The 22,079-nt window shown below is 36.9% G+C and overlaps 1 protein-coding gene across 2 annotated transcripts in view; it reads right to left on the reverse strand.

The window, feature by feature from the left end:
* The window catches only part of POT1 (protection of telomeres 1), a 102,369-nt gene extending 89,020 nt beyond the window's left edge, over positions 1–13,349 (reverse strand). Inside the window, exons 1-3 of one of the 2 annotated variants that reach the window (XM_027840208.1) lie at positions 13,326–13,349; positions 10,517–10,690; positions 3,074–3,146 (exon numbers count right to left, since the gene is read on the reverse strand). In XM_027840208.1, coding sequence (XP_027696009.1) covers positions 3,074–3,146; positions 10,517–10,639 — 196 coding nt within the window. In that variant the 5' untranslated portion in view covers positions 10,640–10,690; positions 13,326–13,349. Of the gene's footprint in view, positions 1–3,073; positions 3,147–10,516; positions 10,691–12,203; positions 12,297–13,325 lie in introns of those variants that run through there. The other variant, XM_027840207.1, reaches the window with a different exon arrangement.
* Positions 13,350–22,079: the final 8,730 nt, after the last annotated feature.

A 22,079-nucleotide genomic window follows, 5' to 3' on the forward strand; every position in this document is an offset into this window, starting at 1 on the left:
CTAAGTACCATACCTTGAAAATTCTTCTAGTAATTATCTTCCTTCAAATTCTCTTCAATAGATATTTCAAAAACTACAAGTTTCCTTTAAGCAAATTATTGCTCAATTTAGACTTCTACAATGGTCATACCAAAAAAAAAACCATTCTTATTGAATACTAATCAAAATATTCTCATATTTATTCAGTTTAGCTTTGTCTTTGCTTTTCAAGCCCTGGATACAAAAAAAATGTACTTTACCAAAAATTTTCAATGTCAAAGCTTGACTCTGCTAATGTGATGGAATCACTCTACTCTTTTCTTTCCACAAGCAAAATATAATTCTGCTTGTCTAAGTAAAAAGAAATGAAAATAATTAACACTAACAAAAATTCCACTAACATCTTTCAAAAGGCATAAGTAAATTTTATATATGTGTATGTGTTAAATACACATATAAAAATTCTCCTACTTAAATATGATGCATGCTATACTTTACCACAGGCAAAGTAACACTTCCTTTCCCTTCAACGTATACCTATCCTCTTTTAAAACAGGTCAAAATCCCTTCCCTCATAAACTATAATTGAACTGAAATCACTCAAATATTGACACTACTGAATATTTTGCTTGGATTACATTAGCTTATATTTACTCATACATCACTCTGTAAGTATTCAAACTATAATTAGACTCCAGACTCTCTGATTATAATAGCTTTTTTAAAAAGCACTTTAAGGTTTGTAACTCATGTTACATTAATTATTTAATTCTTACAACAACCCAGTGGCATAGATGCTATTAGTCCCATTTTACAAACAAGGACTCCCAGGGTGAGTGAGATTAAGTAACTTACCCAGGGTCACAGAGCTACTAAGTACCTGAAGTACTTAGGTGCATTCAGGGTCACCTAAGTCCAGCATTCTATCTATTATAACACTGAACTACCTACTAATTCAGAAACTGGTTCATATTCTAATATGTTTTCCCAAAACATCAGGCACAGTGATTTGTTACTATTAGATTCTCAATGAATATTTATTAAATGAATAAATGCTCTGTCTCCACTATGAGTTTAGATTCTTTGAAGACCGTAAATGTATCTTGGCAGCTGAGAGAAGATTGTACAGAAATTGGGCGAAACTTGAGGATGAGAGAACAGTTTGAATGCTATTGCAACAGAACAGTGAGAGGTGACGAGAGACTAAAACAGGGTTGTAGCTATATAAGTGAAGACAAAGTGACATAGAAAGGACATGCTGTGAGGGCAGAAATGACAAGATTTGGTGTAAGTCATACCCAATTTGCAGACAAAGGAAATGCATACTGTAACATGCCTAACAACTGGTCATTCATAGTCTGCATGGAGACTTCTAAGGAGAATTCACTACTTCTCAAAGTAGCCCATTCTACTTTTGGACAATTCTCCAATTGCTGGAACAATTTTGCTGACATCAAACCCAAATATGCTTCCTTTTTAACTTCTACCCTTGCTCCTATTTCTGCCCTGTGAAGACAAAAACAAATCTAATCTCTCTTCCACAGACTAGCCCATGTAGTAATTGAGCACAGCCAGCTAGACTACCCTGCCTGAGTGTTCAGTGTTACACAAGGTAAACATCTCCAATTCCTTCCGCTTCATATGATGTGAATCATTATGACACGGACTCAAAGGCCCTGCAACATCTTCATTATTCTTGTTTACCAAAGTCTGTTTTTCTTTGTTTATTTTTAGAGGGTTTTTTGCATGTTCACAAAGCACTTTGCATGTTATCTTACCTGATCCTCACAATATCCATGTTTGTTAGATGACATTATTACCTCAATTTTACCGAGCAAAGTTTAGCAACTCACTCAGGCCACACAGTACAATCTTCCTGACTCCAGGCCCAGGGCTCTATCCACTGTTCCACTTACACACAGTAGGATCCAAAATTTCAAGGACTATCCTCTTTTTCAGTTACACTTGTCTAGTAGCTCATTTTTGTTGGCGTTTGTTAAGTCCAGAATAATTTTTTTAATTTAAAATAAGCCAAGTAAATTAAAAATATAAAGACAGTGAAATTAAATCTTTTGTCCAGTCAATTTCTTAATTGTTCGGTATTCTCTAGGAACCTATATTTATGAGCAGAAAGACATAATTTACCACAGGCAAATAAATGCCTGTACTTTCCGGATCAAACGACTTCAGAAACTTAAAAAATAGCCTTATCAAAAAAAAAAATCTGATATCTTTCTCATCTTTAAAGAAAAAGCATTTTTGCATTCTATAACCCTATATTTTAATGTTGGTATTTCTTTAACCTGGAAAATGAATTAAACCTTTACTGAGTGTACAATGAGGAGGAATATAAAAAAAATATATAATATAGTTCCTGCTCACAACTGGTTTATAGTGTAGCTGGGGATATAAGGCATAAGGGTGTAAGCATGTACACTCACAGGGACATGCATACACACTCAAAGTTGATTAAAAGGAAGGAAAGAAAAATATGAAAAATACAAGTACATACAAAGTGATACATATGCCATCAATTGCAGTGTTTTTGCTAAACTATTTCAGAGGAATATTCTTTGCAGTGGGTTTACTGGTTTTTCCATGTGCTTGCTTATGTTTGCTGAGTGAAAAGAAAACTACCAATTTAAAAATACAAGGCAACATATGAGAAATTGGAAATGTGTGATACAAACAGTTAAGTGCTATATGGGATTCAGAAGAGGAAAAAAATCACTTCAGGATATTGTGAATGATCAGGAAAGGTAAAATATAGAAGTAGGAACTAAGAAAATCCTTGAAAAACAGGTGGGATTTGTAAAGGAGAAAGGGAAGGGAGTCCAGGTAGAAAGAACAGGGTGAGCAAAAGCACAGAAATTAGAATGCACAAAGTATGTTTGAGGTACAAATCATATCAATCTGACTGGAGCAAACAGTTTTGTGGGTGAGCAGTAGAAAATGTTGAAAAAGTAGTGTGAGATCAGATTGTGTAGAGTACTGAACAACTGGGTGAGGAATTTTAATATTAGACTATAAAGTAACGGTTCCGTTTCAAGTGTATTAAGTGCTATAGGTGAACCTTGTTCCTTATATTACACACCTTGTAATATTATCTTCAAAAAAGCTGTTCCATCTCCAAGTTGAGTTAAAGGGTAGATAAATGAAACTGTCCCCTGAAATTTTAAAAACAAAAAAAAGGAAAAAAAATTAAACAATATTTGAAAGGCACTGGGAAATTTGATTTCAATTTCAACAAAGATTTTCTATGGTAGAGTACTATGCTGAGTCCAGAAGCAATTCAGATGGAATAAAGACTTAAGATTTTGCCTCATTTACAGAAAGATACCTATGCTCTATAAATGTCTTGGTACTCTAGTTACCTACCTTTTCGTGATAATTCAATAAAGGCCAGGATATAAGTATTCCTAAGACTTTTAGCCAAAAAAGGCACAATAACACATCATTCAACTAGGGGGTTGCTTTTTAGAAGCTTTAATAACTGTTATAAAGCCTGGATTACTCAGGTTTATGCACTCCATTTACAGATAAGTTTCCCTTTCAAACACCTGCTCAATTCCATTTGGTAAGCATTTATTAAGTGCCTACTATGTACATGGCACTATGCTTAGGGATGGGGATACAAAGACAAAAATAAAACTGTCCTTATCTTCAAAGAGTTATTACAGGGAAACAACAAGCACATAAATAAGTAGCAATATACCTAAATGTAAATATGATGTGATTCTGGAGGAGTGTGGAAGCACTACCAACAAGAAAGTCCAGGAAAGGATGCCTATAGAAAGTTATATTTCATCTGAGCCTTAAAGTAGGCTAGGAATTCTAAGAGATGGAGGTGAAAAAGGAAAAGCATGCCAGGCACAGGGAGCAGATAGTCTATGCAAAGAGAAGGAAGCCTGAGATGAAATTTCCATATAAGGTTCAACACATAGGTCAGTTTAGCAGGAACAAAGAGTAAATAAAAGGCACTAAATGTTCACAAAGAAACTAAACAAAGGCACTAATGTTCTTCTGCAAAGAGAGGTTGGAGCCAGATTATCAATGGCTTTAGGGAGCTACTGAAGCTACTTAAGCAGGATGGTAATATAGTCAGACTCATGTTTTTATATCAGTTCAGCAACTCTGTACAAGATAGACAGGACAGTAAAGCAGGGATACCAATGAAAAGCTATCTCAATAGTTACTGTATCAATTAATAAGCATTTAAGTGCTCACTATGTACCAGATGCTGTGATAAGCTCTGGAGATATGAAGAAAAACAGAAACATGATACTTACCCTCAAGTTCAAATTCTAATACAGAAAACAACAAACAAATAAATTTACATACAAGACAAATACAGTGCAAACTGAAAGTAATCTAACAGGCCAGGCAAGAGGTAATAAGGGCCTAAACTAGGGCAGTAAGTGTGAAAGCAGAAAAGAGGCAGCTGGGTGCTGGACCTGGAGTCAGGAGACCAGAGTTCAAATCCAGTCTTGGAATAGTTGCTAGCTGTATCTGTTTCAGTTTCCTCATTTGTCAAACAAGGATAGTAACAGTATCTCCATCACAAGGTTGTTGTGAGATTAAAATGAGATTTTTTTTCTTTGCAAACCGTAAAGCACTAAGTAAATGCTACTTATAGAAGAAAAAAGTGACAAATATTTTAAAAGTATAATAGCCAATAGCTGGCAAATGACTAGATATGGGGTATAAGGGAGAGTGAACAGTCAAAGATGACTCCAAAGTTGTGAACTTAGCTAACTGGAAGGAAGGTGATTTCCTCAACAGAAATAAGGAAGTTATAAAGAGTAGTAGAGTTTGTGGTAAAGAGAATGAGTTCTATTTTTAACACACTGAATTTGAAATGCCTACAACTGATTCAGATGGACAAGTCAACAGGCAGGTGACAATATAAGACTGAAGCTAAGGAGAGATAAGATCATAGCTTTAAAGCCATAGACCATATAGTCAAACAGAGGCTAAGAGCTTAAGTGAATGTGAAGTTCCCAAGGTCAGAAAGATAGCAAAGGACATGACTAAAATCTGAACTGAGGGCCTCTGACTCCAAATCCACGGTCCTTTCCACAGCAACTCGCTGGATTTGTAGATTTAGGAATAATCTGTGTAAAGATAACAATTAAACCCAATGGAACTAATTAGATCACTAGGAAAAATAATGTGGAGAACAAAGGGCCCAAAACAGATGCCTGAGGTACACCCACATGGAGACGACTATCCAGCAAAATAGACTGAGAAGTAGCAATGTGCCAGGAGAAAACAATGTCATAAAAGCACAGGGGAAAAAAGAGAGAGTGGTCAATACTAGCAAATGTTGCAGAGAAGTCAAGAATAGCATTATGAGATTATTAGTAACTCTTAAACTTTAGCTTTAATGGGTCTGGGCATTCAGCTTGCAAACAAACTAGGTAGGAGATGAGAAGGTGGAAAATAGCTTTTCTAGGGCTTTGATTATGAAAAATATGAGAGAGACAGGATGATAGCTTGAGGGGATATCAGGGTAGAAGAGAAGACTTTTTTTTTTTTTTTAAAGATAGGACAGATCTATTTCTAGACAACAGGGAAGAATCCAGTGAGATTGGAATGAGATTGAATAGAGACAGAAGAGAAAGCAGTGATGATATAATGAAAGGGAAAGTTCTAGAAGATGGCAGGGACTGGGATCAAAAATCAGAGAGGCTAGACTTGGCAAAATTAAGGGTCATTTCTTCCTCAGCCTGAAGCAAAGGAAGAGAGAATGAAGGATGATCTCACAGTAAACTGAGCTATAAATGAAAGAAGATGAAAAAGTCCTGGAGAACTTCATCTCTCTTCCCCTCAACTGAGAGAAGTGGGAATGAAGTGGCATAAGGTGTTTGAGTAGAGAAGATAAGAAACAGACCTTGTAGGCAGTGTTTTATACATTTAAATATCAGACTTAGATATCAGGTTTGCTAGCTCCCAAAAGATCAGAAGTAACAAATTAGAGAAAGAGTGCCAGAATCAGTCACAAAAGGTAAACTGCTTGATAGAAATGAAGAAGATAGAAAAATTATTTTTAAAAAAGACAGCTTAGCAGTTTGGGGTCATGCAGTGTAAGGGCAAATAGCATTATGCAGTTCAAGAGCTCCTGTGGGTACCACTCTACTGTAGAACAGTATGCTTACTCGGAATCACTGTCTCCCATAGATGCTCCACACCTTCTTTCCTCCTGACATGAATCACATGACTTCTAAACTGGAATGCCTTCCCCAGCAAGGCCCTCTTTAGGACTCAAATCAAATGCCGCCTCCTCCACTTCCACTAATTCAAATGCCTTTCCTGGTTTTACATAGTTAGTAATGACTGTCCCTTCAGACCTTACACAGAACTCTACTTCCACTTCTCTCATACAAATGTTTAATTTTGAATAGTTGTTGGTACATGGTGATGTGTACATATAGAGAGCAAGTACAGCATAATGGAAACAGTGCGGGGCTTGGCATCACAAAACCTGGGTTTGAATTCTGCTCCAAATCATGGGCCACTAGTTTCATTTCACAAAGTTCAATGAATTGCTATGAGGAAAGGACTTGGCAAACTTTGAAGTGCTATATGTCAGTTATTATATTATTATTATTATTATTATTATTGTCATTTCCCCCTATCATACATATCTCCATGAGGGTAGGGACTATCTTATGTAAACTTTGTGTCTTACCCAAAAGCTAGGAATAGTGTTATAAACTCAATGACTGACTTAAAAATATTTATGGAATTGAAATGGCTAGAACTACATAATTTTTTTAATTAACCTCCTTTTCTTCTCCTATTTATAGAAGGACTAAGGGAAACACATAATATACAAAAATTCCCAGTTGGACTTTCTTTGTTTTAAAAGCAACCATGTAGAACTCAAAATACATTTTCACATTAGTTATAAATGCTAACTAGGTTCCCAATGTAACACACAATCTCCTATTAACCTATAATGTGGCTCTAAAACAGGGCATTTACAATGAAAAATTGATGAAAATAACATGAATAACTGAAGAAAACAATCACACTAAAACTGGGTAAGTAGTATGTTTTCTAGGGCTTGTATTAAACATTTATGTTTAATCCAGAATTTGAGGAACGGTAGGATGAACTAAAGGAGGCTAAGAAGATAGATGGAAATCCTGAAGAGAATTTTGGATTCTCTGTAAAACTTTAGAAAATTGGAGTACTATTTCTTTAATATATTCACCTATTTTAACCTTAAAAGTTGTGTTTTTCTTTTTTCTTGACATATGATAAGTGTATTTCTAGTACTACTCACATACTTGTTAGCCAGAATTAATAAGTTTTTGACTCACAAATGGAAACAAAAGGAAATCTTCCTAAAGTATTGGGAAAGCATGAAAAAGATAGAGCATAAAAAGGAGATTTGTGTGTAGATGAGATTGCTAGAAAAGGAAAATTTATAAAAGTATCTTCATGGTGGGTCAGAGAGCTCACTATGCCAAATATTGGTAAACTACCTCACATTGTTAACTGTCAGCCAAAGTTTCAGGATTTGAGGGAAGGAGATAGGGGAGTAGAAGCTGGTGATAGTCGACTATTTGTATGAATAAGTTACTCATATACCACTACTCATAAATCAAGTAGTGTCTATCTTTAAAATTTCATTTATTTATTAGTTTTCAACATTCACTTCCATAAGATTTTAAGTTCCAAATTTTCTCCCCATCCCAGACAGTAGGCAATTTGATATAGGCTCTACATATACATTCATATTAAACCTATTTTCACATTAGTCATGTTGTAAAGAAGTGTCTATTTTAAATGCCAATTTGGAACATGTTGATATAGTTTTTAAATACAGTTATGCTCAAATGAATCTCTACAGCATGGAGTAAGTTGGTCCTGGGTTTTCACAGGCTAAGCCAGGATTGCATAAGCTCTGAAAAATCCTACAAACTACATAAAGGCTTCAAGTATGGGCCTGCTAATAGATTATATCCCTTGTATGAAGACTAATCTAGAAAAAGTCCAAAAAGACTTATCATTGTTAGGTTGGCTGGTGACTTTTTCAATCTTAGCAATGATGGAAGACAATTTACTAAGTCATCAGGGGATTGTGACCTACAAAGGTGGAGGAAAATACCTACCTTGAAAAAAAGCATGTATCTTCAAAGTAATAAAATGTTTATTAAAGTTATTCTAAAAAATTATTTTTGAAAAAATACTAGCTTTCCACTTTCTGAAACTTATTATCTTTGAAGTTGTGCTATTTTTCCCTATCAATCACTAATTTTTAAAATTTCCCACAAGTCAAAATTTATGTAAAACTAATTACAGGGCAGCCTGGAGTCAGAAAGACCTAAATTCAAATCTAACCTTAGATATTTACTAGGCTGTGTGACCCTGGGCAAGTCACTTAAACCCTGTTTGCCACACTTTCCTCATCTGGAAAATGAGCTGATGAAGGGCAAACCACCTTTGCCAAGAAAACCCCACACAGAGTCAAAAAGAATCAGAGACTACTGAAATAACCAAATGACAACAAAGCTAATTATCCTGGACCTACCTAGAAATAAGACACCTAATATCTGACCCCACAAAAAGTAAAATATTTTATTTAGTAAGTGTAAATGTTAATTTTATTATAGATGACAAATACTTCATTCAGTTAACATTAATGTTAATCTTATTATAAATTCCATGGACCATAGGTAGAGAAGAAATACAAAATGGTAAAAGAAAGAAATTCAAAATATGAATATTTCTAAAAGGCATTTGTAAAAAGGCATTCTAAAAGACCTATAAAATTAAGCAATTTAACATGAATTTAACATTCATGTAAGGTAGCTAAAATTCAGAAAATGAAATGATCTACTTAAGAATAAATCAGAGTAACATATCTTTTTCATCTTTTTCCAATCTAGTATTTTACTAGAAGAATATCACTAAATTATGTTACTAATTAGCCACATCATCAATGAGTAGTAGATTTATGGATTTTTAAAATAAACTTAAAAACAAACATGAGAATAGTAGTTGTCTACTAGTATTAAAAATATAAGACAAAGATTATGGTTTCACATCAAACTTGCTAGGTTTGTTTTTTATTTGCTCTGACAAGCATACCTTAATCTTCAACATGCAGCATAATAGTTCAGAAAGTAACACTAAATGTGAAGAAATATATTTTGAAAGACTAATTGTGATTTAATCAAATCTTTCACAAAAACACTATACTATAAATTTTTGCTGAGTAGAGATGAAACCAACACATTTCTTGTGAAAATTACAGTGTTATTGAAGAAAAGATTAAAATATTCTACTGCATATCATCAACAACAATTCCCATCTAACTTTATGCCCAAATGAAAGGAGCATGTTCTAAAATTAAGTGGGGGAAAAGAGTGACTAAAAACACTATTGGTGAAGCTGTGAATCAGGTGAACCACTATGGAAAACAATTTGGAGTTACACTAATAAAATCACTACTTCTGACACAGAAAGTATATGTACTACTATGTTATACCTCAAGGAGAACAAAAACAGTATATTCACTACTATGCATATATACTGAGATAAAATAAAGGGAAATATAGGGATCAAGGGAATGAGAAAGGCTTCCAGTAGATGTAGGATTTTACTTGAGACTTAAAGGAAGTCAGGGTAACTTGGAGGAAGAAATGAAGAGGGAGAGCATTCTAGGAAGAGGGGCAGCCAGAGAAAATGCCAAGAGATATGGCTTTTCATAGAACACAGCAAGAAGTCCACTATCACTGGATTGAAGAATGTGTGTGTTGTGGGGGAAGAGGGGAGGAGGTTTGAAAGAGTAAAAAGACTAGAAAGGTTGCAGGCCAGGACTGCTTATGAAGGGCTTTGAATGCCAACCAGAGGATTTGTATTAAATCCTGGAGGTATTAGATCAAACACAGTAGATGGTGGCTAGAGATCCAAGGCTGAAGCTTGGCAGAGGGCAATTGTTGATATGATAAGGCAGCCAGGGCCTCAAGAAGATAGTGTAAAATCGAACTGGTTCACCAAAGGGTCAAGATGGAGAAAAAAAGCAGAAGGGATAGTTAGAAGGTAATGATGGCCTGGGAGAGAATGGAAGGGTCCAGGGACTAAATGTCACAGTATGGACAAAGAGTAGGGTTTTGTAAGGGAAGGCAAAGGGAAAGTAGAAAAGCCCGGGTTATGGTTAGATAAAGGGATATTAGAATGTTGCTCCTTATGGGCAGGAACTGTCAGTCTTTCTTGCTTGCTTGTATTTGTATCCCCTATGTCTGGAACATAGTAAGTGTTTAATTAATTCAAGTTGCTGGCCTGTCTGAAATTACCACCACCACCACCACCACCATCCTCCCCCACTTCGAAAGGAAAAGTAAAATAATCAAGAGGTTTTGAATAGAAACCAGATAATAAGAAATACCTGTGGGATCTCTGAATATTAAATATTATCTATTGTTGAATATTCTTGAAACAATCCCCCACATTATAACTCATTATATCTATATTAGCATGCTTTTTTAAGGAAAAGGAATTTTGAAATATTAAAACTCCTTACCTGAATAAATTTGTTAGTATAATCACAACCAAGTTGTAGACTTCTGAAATCCACTTCTTCTAAGTAGCTTGGTAATTGAACTTCAGGCACTCCATTGACTTCCTTTACTAGGTGAACTGCCATATTTGCATTTAAAACCAACTCCAAATAGATTACTTGAATGACAATATTTTTCTGAGGGCACAAAAATCACCATATGACTAAAGTAAATTGCCATTACTCCCAAGTTTAGCTGCTACTATAAATTACTGAAGGACAGAACTACAAACTGGTATTCTAATACTGATTTTCCTTTCCAGTTTGGTCAGTCCCATTCCCTTTACAGACACATGTCTCTTAACACTTTCTGTGGCTGTCACATACATTGTTTAGCATCAGATTATGGCATAAACTTTTCATTTTTTTTCTAAAGTGACAGTAGGCCCCTTGAATACCAGAATTATAACAAGCTTCTTTGCAATAATAACTGATTTTCCAATATGGCTTTTAAGATTTACAAGGGTTTTGCATAAACTCATTTGAAATTCACAACACTGAAATACAATTACAATGGAGGAAACACTGCACAAGGATGTTGGGTGGCCCTCAAAAAATGTAGAGGAAAACATCCTTTGAACATAGAGGAAATCCTTTCCCTGAAGGCCATAAGTGGTGGTAGATTGTGCAAGCTTTACATGAATAGTAAGTAAATGCTAGAGGCAAGAACTGAAATCAGATCTTTCCCCATTCAGTATTAAACACTACTACACCATAGTCACCTCCATGGCACTCTATTGCATAGTAGATAGTAAATTTACAGGCTCTCCAACTATAGATCCGAAACATACTTTAGAGGTCATCTGGTCAAACACTTCCACTTCATAAGACAACGAAAATGAAAATGAGAAAGAATAAGTGGCTTGTCCACGCTAAGCTAGAAGCGGGATTGAAACTTAGCTCCTCTAGACTCCAGTTTAGAATGCTTTATACTATCAGAGGATACCAAAGTGGGCAATACCGCCCTTTGGGGGGTGCTAGAGGATGGGGAGGAGTGGAGGGAGAGGCTGTAGTAGCCTTGGGTGCAACTGTGGGGCGCTGGATAAAAATAAGGTAACAGTAGAAGCTTAAGAGAAGAGAATAAAAATTCGAAAAATCATTTGTACGTTTCATCTATTGTGTAACAGAATTAAAGTCACAGTGATTACATTATTTTCCAAACACCCAAAATGCAAGTTATAACAGATCAGTGGTCAAGTCTGCTGACAGGTCTTAATAAGCAAATGTTGGCAGGCAATCATGTTAGGCATTGTCTGTGGGGAAGTACAGCATACATCAAGAGGAATTAATGACTTGTTTACAATACTATACAGTCACATGACACAATACTGCATCATCAATATTTTAATGCAGGGAAAAAACCCACAAATTCCATTAAATTTAAGATGTATCATTAAAATATATATTTTACTTTTTTTTGAAATGACAATTAAAAAAAAACATTAAAAGGTTTAAAGAAAGAGGATTCCCAGGGAAGCACTGAGTAATTTTTTTTTAAAGGGGGCAGTAGGCCAAATAAGTTTGGGAACCTTTATACTACATCATGAGTAAGCACTATATAAACGTTAGCTAGAAGTAGTAGTTGTAGTAGTAGTAGTAGCAGTAGTAGTAGTAGTAGCAGCAGAAGTAGTAATACTAGTAAAACTAATACCTTCCTCCCAGAGTTGTTGCTAGGATAAAGAAGATATGAGACATCTAATTTTGCTATAGTGCCTTCATCACTTCTCATCTGTGTGACCTTAGGGAAGTCATTTAAACAGCTTCTAGGCCTAATTTTTCTCATCTATAAAATGGGAAGGAGAGAGGTTAAGGCCTCTGAGACCCCTTAAAGCTCTAAACAGCATCTGGAATATAAAATCCTGTTTCGCTTTTAAAGCCCTTCCATAAGCCGGCCCCGTCCTATCTTCTTGCACTGTACTCCACTACAAAGTACGTAGTAGCCCAGCGACACTGACCTCTTTGGGGTCCCCACCTCCCTCCCCAAAGGGCACTCCAAGCATTTTCACTGGCTGTCCCCCACACCTGTCCCTGTCCCTGTTCTCTTCCTCCTAATCTCCACCTCCTGGCTTCTTTTAAGCGCCACCTTATCCAAGACCATCCTCTGTAATCTCCTTGCCTTCCCTCTGACACTGCCCCTACCCCTACCTTCTATCTTCTACACAGCTTGTTTGTACACAGTTGCTCGCATTTTGTTTCCACAACTAGAATGTGAGCTCCTAGTGGGCAGGGACTGTCTCTTCTCCTTCCATGTATCCTCTGCTCCTGGCACATAGTATGCGCTTAATAAACGCTAGCTGACTAGTTGACAAAAAATACAAAAACAAACAAACCAACCCAACGGCGCTATGATCTTAGCTGTGCGACTCTGGGTCTTTCATCTGTGCCTCTGAGCCTTTATTTTGCTCATCTGTAAAGTGGGTAGAAGCACTGGCACCTACTCCACCAACCCCGGGGAGGAAGGCGCTTTATAAAACATAATCTCCGCTGAAACGTGCAGGGTTATTATGAAAGACAGTCATAACGCTGGGGTTGGATGAGATGATAAGCCTAACAATTGTAACGGATAACTTCCGCAGGCCAAGTCGGCGCCAAAACCATCCAGATGCAATGGCAACGCTTTTAGGAGACTACTGGCCTACCTCAACTCCCCCTCACTAGCCCTTGACCCACTTCTCTTCCTCCCTCCAGAGTCCCACCTCCGACCCCCCCCCCCCATTGTGACCCTCACACTAGGGAGGAGCCGGCGCTCCGCCAGGCGCGAAAGTCAACTCACCCGCGCGGCGGCCCACAAAATCCGGAAGTGCGGAAGACGCCCCGCTACGTCAGTAGATTCGTTTTGCTCATGCGCAGCCGCTTGCGCTTGCGCACTGACGGACATGACGCTACTTCCTGGTTCTCCCTTTCTGGCAAGTTGTGCATCTGGGAAATTTACTTTGCCCTGTTGTCAGTCCTGACGAAGTAAAAGCGAGGCGCCCTTGAAGGAGGCTTGGTTTGCTGTAGACATCGCTTCTCTGAGAGTTTGTGCCATAGTGTCATACGGCTGGAGGAAGCCTTGGAGATCATCTACCTCCTCCCTCCCATTTTTTTTATAGAGGCCCAGAAGGGTTAAGTGAGGTCAGCTACTCCACCTCACACCTTTTATTTTTTTTTGTTGTTCTGTAATTGTTTCAGTCATCAGGGAGTCTGAAAGACCTGAGTTCAAATGCGCCTTCAGACACTTAACTAGCTCTGTGACTCTGGAGAAGTCACTTAACCCAGTCTGCCTCGGTTTCCTCATCTGTAAAATAACGGTAATAATAGCACTTGCCAAGAAGGGTTGTTGTGAGGCTCAAATGAGATGACAGTAAAGATCTTCACAGACTTTAAACGCTACCAATATAATAATAACAAGGCAATGATTGTTAACATTAAAAATAATTTATTAAATCTGACCAGGTGTGTTGTTGTGACAAGTTACTGCTTTCTTTTGTTCTCTGTTTATGTGTGTGAAGAATAGTGGTCAGAGCTGGCAGGGACCTTGGAAATCATCTAGCCTTGCCTGCCAGTCATTGGGTCCATGGCTCAATCTCATCACTAAAATCAGTGGCAGATCTGACCACCAGGTTCTGCCTTTGTTCTGTCCTCTACATCAAAGCAATTTTGAAAGCGGTGCTGTGACAGATAAGTGATAGAAGTACACATATGAAAAGAACATGAACACCAATGAAAAATGTTGTTTGTGTGTGGTAGTAAGGGCAAATGGACATTGAATACAGGATAATTTGTTTATATATCTTAAAGCTTGCCTTTCTATGTTTTTCAGTCATATCCAATTCTTTGTGACTCATTTAGGATTTTCTTGGCAAACATACTGGAGTACTTTGCCATTTCCTTCTCCAGCTCATTTTCCAGATAAGGAAACTTAGGCAAATAGGGTTAAGTGACTTGCCCAGGGTCAGACAGCTAATGTTTGGGAATGGATTTGAACTCAGGTCTTCCTGACTCCAGGCTACTGTACTACCTAGCTGCCCTTTACCTTTCTATAGAGTTCATCCTATTAGTTAGGTAAAGTATTAGCATTCCTTTTCTATAGATAAGAAAATTTGAGTTTCAGAGGGATTAAATGGCTTGCCCACTCTCACATAGTAAGTAGTGGAGCAGGAATTTCAGTATTCTCACCCAAATTCCAGCTTTTCTGCTCCAGCTCCTTGTCTCTCTAATAATGTTGATTTGTTAATCTGTTGTTTTTGTGAAAAATCCCTTTTCTACATAAGCAAAGTGATACTATAAAGTCATCTTTCTAATTGATCTTCCAAAGGTATTCTCAAAGAACTGCTTGAGCTTTTCAAGAATTGCATCTATTTTGAGAGGAGTAAAGAAAGGTTGGGTGGCATCTTTAACACTCAAGAATAGCCAGTTTACATTGTCCAGTGCCCTGCCAAAGGAGTGAGCCCAAGATCTCTTTTTGCTCCTGCCTGGAAAGATTAACTTTTGCTCTAATCCATGAACTACTTGAATGATTAAAAAAGAGTGCTGGGCCTATTGGGACTAAAAGGAAGTAGGTGAGGTACAGAATTCGATATGGGATATTGCAAATCCTGAGAGATGATTTAAACTCTATAACCAAGGGACAGAATGGACCAAAAGGGAGCCAAAGAAAAAACCCTAAAAAAATCTCTTTTGTTGTTGTTGTTGTTGTTGTTGTTGAAAGGCATGGCTAGTAATTAGCTTGAACTGAATTATAAAATTAATGGCTGAGAAAACGTGATATCATTAGAAACATAATAAATCCGTAATAGTTTCCTAAATCTCCCTTAAAATTAGTTGAAATGGACTTATTGCTGAACATTTATATGGTTTGAAAACTAGGTGATACATGAAGGAGACTATGAAATATTGTTTTATATCGAGTTGGAAGGAAAGGATATTATCCAGATTGGTAATAAGATATTTACCATCTTTACTATCAGTTTCAAAGAATATGTAAACCTTTCATCATTTTTAAAGATCAGAATTATGGACAGCATTCAGCACAAAGATTGTAAAGCCTCTACTGATAACTTGTCCAATATAAATTCTCTGATTTAGCTGATAGACCAGTAGGCAACAAAAGCAGTGTGGTATGGTGGACAGAGCCCTGAACTGGGACGAGGGTTCATCGTTAGAGTTCTCTTAATTCATCTTAATTCTCCACTATTTGGGAGACATTGAGCAGGTTCTCTAACTTCTCTGGGTTATAGTTTCTCTATAAAGTAAAGGAGTTGAATTAGATGACCAAAGTTTCCTTATAGCTCAAGAGGGACGATCCTAGTAGACAATGTACAAATGTATCCAAAGAAAAAAAAGATTATAATATTTATGTATATGTCTATGCTGTAACTTTAGTATTAACGAATGAATCAATTGAATGAAAAAATGTTTATTGCTTACTATATGATAAGCAAGGCAGCTAGGTGTCACAGTAGATTGAGGGCCCGGCATGCAGTCATGGAGTCAGTAAAACCTGTGTTCAAATCTGGGCTCAAACACTTACAAGCTGTGTGATCCTGGGCAGGTCACTTAGCCGTGCTTGCCTCAGTTTCCTCATCTGTAAAATGAGCTGGAGAAGGAAATGGCAAGCCACTCTAGTATCTTTGCCAAGAAAACTCCAAATGAAGGCATGAAGAGTGTGACAGGACTGAACCACAACAACATATTATGCACTAGGGACAGGAATATAAAAGGCATATTGGCTTTGCCTTCATTAAATGTGCATTTTAATAGGAATATCATACTTAAAAGGGTTTGGTAGCTTGGGAGGGGCCTTTGAGTTTGGGAAATCTGGAAGATGTTAAGTGGAGGCATCAGGGAGTTGATTGACACATCCCTTCCAAAAGCAATGGCAGTATTGATTACTGCGCATATGATGTAATTCCTCAAAGAAGAAAACCTATGTAGGCAAAACTGTGAGATCTTTCACTCTTGTTGCAGAGTCTTAAAGTATATTAGCTATTGTCATGAACTCAGAAATTTTAAATTCCTGGCTTGCAAGAGCCACATAGCAATTTTTATTTGTATTGCTCTCGATGCATTGTACATGGGTACTAAATAAATGTTTGAATAAATGATGAGTTTTGTGTTTTAGTTTATAGAGTTTTGTATATTTGAGTCTTGCTTTTCATTGTTCTTCTATAAATTATCTCATGAGCATCACCAAGTAGGAAATCAATGTGCCAAGTACCAGTGTGATCTCTTAGGAAACAAGTTATAAAACTTTATGGAGAGTATATTTAAAACACAGCAAGTCCCACCAACTTCAGTCACTTAGGATCAGCAGTTAGAGATATGTGTGAGTTTGTATCCATATTCTGTTCTTCTGTTTGAGTGTTAGGTTTGCTGAGGACCAGAGATAATGGTGTTTGCCTTCTTGTGAGTCTGGCTTTGGCTTCTTTCATCAGTAAGTACACTTCCACATTCATATCTTCTTCAACCATAGCAAATTCCTGAGTGAGCTGAAATTTTTGTAGACAGCTTTTTTTTTTAATTTTAAAGGCAATTCCTCAAGTGACTATTCTTAAACTTGATTTTATGCTGGATGGAACTTGAGGTATTCTGCGTTTACAAAGTGCTTTGTTATTTACCTATCTGTTTACTATTATGCTAGAAAGTATAGCAGGATTAAAAGAAATATGTCACTCCTTACTCACAAGAAATTATAGTCTGGATGGGGAGGCAAGCAAAAACACAAAACAATGTGAGAATGGCAATAGCATTCATATTAATACTTTAAGGTTTGCAAAGCTCTTTACACATCCTGTCCTTTACACTTGTTCCACACAACAACCTTCAGAGGTAGGGGCTATTATTACCCCTAATTTATACATGAGGGAACTGAGACTTAGAGAGTAAGTGACTTGCACAAAGTCACACAGCTAGTAAGTGTCTGATGCAGGACTTCAACTAAGGTCTTCCCAACTCCAATGCTTCACCTATCACCTCCTTTTAATATTATTCAACCTAAGTTTAAATTACCCAACTTTCTGATTTGATAAACTGCTAAATGTGAAATGTACATGTTAAGTTTAATAGCATTTAGAGAAAGGCAGATATCAGTACATACAATCTGAATTTACATTCTTGCCATATAAATATAAATAAAGCAATTCAAATTACTGAGCACTTCCTTTTTATAAAGCATTGTTAGATATTACATGGGAGAAATACCCTTTGCAATAATTTTTAAACACTGAGCAAGTGAAGTATAGAAAATTATTTTTTACTATTTAGCTTAGTTGGCTAAAGAAGCTGCAGTCACAGTACAGTCACCTTATAAACAAGTTAACTTGATCACAGACTGCCAGCTGTCACAAGGAGGAGTGGGCAAGACTGTAGTTAGATCAGTGCAAACCTGTCACTGTTGATGGAAAAAAGAACTCAGCCTTGTGCTATTTAACATTTTTATCAATGCCTTGAGTGAAGGAATAGATGACATGCTTATCAAATTTGTAGATGACACAAAGCTGGCAAGAATAGCTAACACATTGGATGACACGTCTATTTAGATATGACAGACTAGAATGCTGGGCCAAATAGAATAAGATGAAACTTGATGCAGATAAATGTAAAGTCTTCTACATGTTCAGAATTCAACTTTGTAAGTTAAATGAGGGAATCACAGTTAGCAAGTGATTTATCAGAAAAAAAAATTGATATGGGAGTGTTAGGTAGACTATAACGTCTATATAACAATTGTAACATGGCCATGTAATGTGACTAATGCATTTAACTTTAGTGCAATTATTCTACATCAAGAAAGGCATACATAAGAAAGGCTTCTCAAAATCATGCCATTTGTAGATTGACTGAAAGAGCAGGATAGGAGGGAGGGAGGATAACTTGGAGATGAAAAGACTTGGGGGAACTGAAAGTTGTCTTCAAATATTTGAAGGTATTTAGTATAAAACAGATTAGACCTGTTCTTGGTCCCAGAGAGCAGAGCTAGAAACAATGGATGACAGTAGCAAAAATGCAAATTTAGGCTTGATGTAAAGAAAAATCTCCTAATAGTAGATACATCCAGCAAAGGCTAGATGACAGTTTCTCTGATATGGTCTGGAGGAGATTCTTGTTCAAGTATCGGTTGGACTTGTCCCCCGAAATTTCTCCTAGTTTTGGGATTCTGTGACTCTAAATTTAAGAAAAACATTCTATAGATGAAGGATAAATAATTTTATCTTTGTCTAGGGAAGAAAATACACTTATTGTATGAAAAAAAACCACCTGATAGAATTCACTTATTTTAGAGTTGTTTCTGCCTCAAACCTCCCACAATACTCACAATTTTTTGTCTATCTGACAGCTTACAGTGTGTAACTTGGGCAGGCAATACAATACTGCAATTTTAGATTTCTAATTAATTGTCCTGAAAGACATTTTTATTGGAATAGTTTTATGTCCTCAAATCACCTTTCTCTTTCTGTGTATGCTTTCAAGAATGTGTAAGGTCCTTGAGGACAGGGACTGTTTCACATTTTTCTCCTGACGTTACCAGTCTTGCATATAGTGGGTGCTTGATAAATGTTGGCTTGAATTGGAAATTATTTTAGTATATATTTGGAAATAGTAGTTATGAAAAGTAAAAATAGTGTGTACCATCAGTTTTAACTACTGAAGTAGTGATCAGTGCAAAGTCTCAATCTTTTTTGACTTTAAGAACATTAAATCTACATTCTGTGCTTGTAAGGCATTTCTTCTGTATTATAAACAACCAATTTTTCCTTGGGTTAAATCTGGGACATTCTGGTTGAACTAAACTTTCTCAGTCCCAGTGAGAGAGCTCATTCATTCTGCATATTGCCTGGTATGTTGTATTCTGTGTAACTTTGCTGATGTCTGTTTGCTTTTGGCTTGGATAAATGAGTTTGTATCCTGTTCACTATTGTGATGGTCTTTGGTTACTAGGATTTGGTGGGAAGGGAGAGAAGCCTTCAGAAATAACTTTGCATATCTCTCTACTCTCCCCCCACCCCTTATTAAGAAAAAGTGATCAGCAAAATGGCTTAAGGCTAAAAATTATTTCCCATAGATTAACAATATTTAAGGAGTCAAGTAGATATTATTCTAGTCCAATATCTCTTCTCGGAGGAGAGCAGAGAAGCCAGCTTTAGGACCCCAAACTCGTTTTCCTCTCCTGGAAGGAATAAAAGTTTCGCTTGGAGAGGGGTGGGTGAGATCTTTAGAGATGTCTATCTGTATCTCCTTGAAATCTACATATAGACAAGCCCGTTTGGACATACATATAACCTACAAGAACAATACTCACACTACATTAAATTTAAAAGTGAACATAATTTTGAGCATAATTTATTGAGCATAATTGAGCATAATTTCAAATTTTATTGAGCATAATTTCAAAATTACTTACTGAATGTACTTTTAAATGGGTCAATAAGCCACTGAACTTTATAGGATCCAACATTGTTTAGTTTTTTGCCGGTTAATGAGAATCAAAAAAGAAGCATGAGAATAAAAGTTCATACCACTAAAGTTAGTATGAACCAGATTCATAATTTCACTTCCATTTCCTTAGATACTTTATCAGGAAAGCAGGAAGATATCCACAAACCTCTATACCAGCAGTTCTCAAACTCTTACACTCTTAAAAATTATTGAGGATTCCCCAAAGAGCTATTATTTATGTAGGTTATATCTATCAATGTTTACCATATTAAAATTTTTTAAGTTTAATATTATTATGAAAATTCTTTTGACCTTGAAATCCCCCTGAGTCTTGGGACCCTGAGATCCTTGGACCAGACCTTGAGATCCACTACCCTAAACAATAAGTCTGTAAGAAAATAGGCAGACTACAAGAAAAGAAGACATTTGACTATATGTTTTGTTTTTCTTTCTTTTTCAATAGGGAGTGGGGAGAGGATGATGTGGGGAAGTGGTGGGAAGGAAAGAAGGCAGATTTTTCTTACCATTTCCACTCTTTCACTTACGTTCCATCTCTTCCTGTCTACTGGCTCATTTCCTACTATTAAGAGACATGCAAGTGTCTCCCCCATCCTGAAGAAACCCTCACTTGATCCTTCTATCCCTGCAATTATCCTATATCTCTTTTGTCTTTTGTAGCTAAACTCCTTGAAAAGGTCTACAATAGGTATCTCCATTTTCTCTCCTCAGTCTCTGTTTAACCCCTTACCATTTGACTTCTCACCTTATCATTTTACCAAAACTGCTCTCTTCAAAGTTACTAATGATCTAAATTGCCGAATCCAGTTGACTTTTCTCTATCTTCATTTTCCTTGACCCCTTTGCAGCCTTTGACACTGTTGATCACCCTCTCCTCCTTGATACTTTCTTCTCTCTAGGTTTTCAGTACATCGCTCTCCTGGTTCTCATCCTACATGTCCAACCTTCTCTGTCACTTTTCTTGGATCCTTTTCCAGATCAAGACCTCTAATTAAACATGGGTGCCTTCAAGGTTCTGTCTTGGGTCTTCTATTCTCCTTCTATACTGCTTCACTTGGTGATTTCATCAGCTCCCATTGATTTAATTACCACCTCTATACTGATGATTCTCCAATCTACTTACTTGCCCCAAACTCTCTGTTGAACCCCAGTCTCACCTCTTCAACTGCCTTTTAGATATCTCAAACTGGATGTCCAGTAGATATCTTAAACCTAATATGTCCAAAATGGAACTAATTATCTTTCCCCATAAAAACTATCCTATTCCTAATTTCTCTATTACTATAGAGGTCTATAGAGGAGCAGTCCTTTGGCCTCACAACCTAGGAGTTATCCTGGATCCCTCACAATCTCCCTTTCACCCCATATCCAATCTATTGCCAAGACCTGTCAATTTCACCTTGGCAACATCTTCTGAATAGCCCTCTTCTCTCCTCTGACACTGTCCCCACTCTGATGCAGGCCCTCATCACCTCACACCTGGATTATTGCAATAACCTGCTGGTGGGTCTGCCTGCCTCAAGTTTCTCCACATTCCAATCTATCCTCTATTCGGCCACTAAAGTGATTTTCCTAAAGCACGGGTCCAATCATGTCACACATACACATATTCCCTGCTCCCTTCTCCCCCCCATCTCCCCAACTAAATTCCAGTGGCTTCCCATTGCCTCAAGGATCAAATACAAAATTCTGTTTGACATTCAAAGACCTTCATAACCTAGCCCCATCCTACCCTTCCAGTCTTACACTTTACCGCCCAATACGTATTCTTTAATCTAGTGACACTGGCCTCTTTGCTGTTCTACAAACAAGACCCTCCATCTCTCAACCCCTAGCATTTTCTCTGGCTGTCTCCCAAGGCTCCTAGGCTTCCTTTAAATCCCCAAATCTCAGCTCTACAAGAAACTTTTCCCAATCCCTCTTAATTCCAGTGTATTTCCTTTGTTAATCACCTCCTGTTTATCCTGTTTATAGCTTGCTTTGGATGTATTTGTTTACATATTGATTGTCTCCTCCATTAGACTGTCAATTCCTTAAGGGCAAGGAGCATTTTTTTAATCTTTTTGTGTCCTAAGCAGTTTAGCAAAGTGCC

The sequence above is a fragment of the Vombatus ursinus genome, unplaced genomic scaffold (assembly GCF_900497805.2).
Source record: "Vombatus ursinus unplaced genomic scaffold, bare-nosed wombat genome assembly UNPS02014839.1, whole genome shotgun sequence".
NCBI lineage: Eukaryota > Metazoa > Chordata > Mammalia > Diprotodontia > Vombatidae > Vombatus > Vombatus ursinus.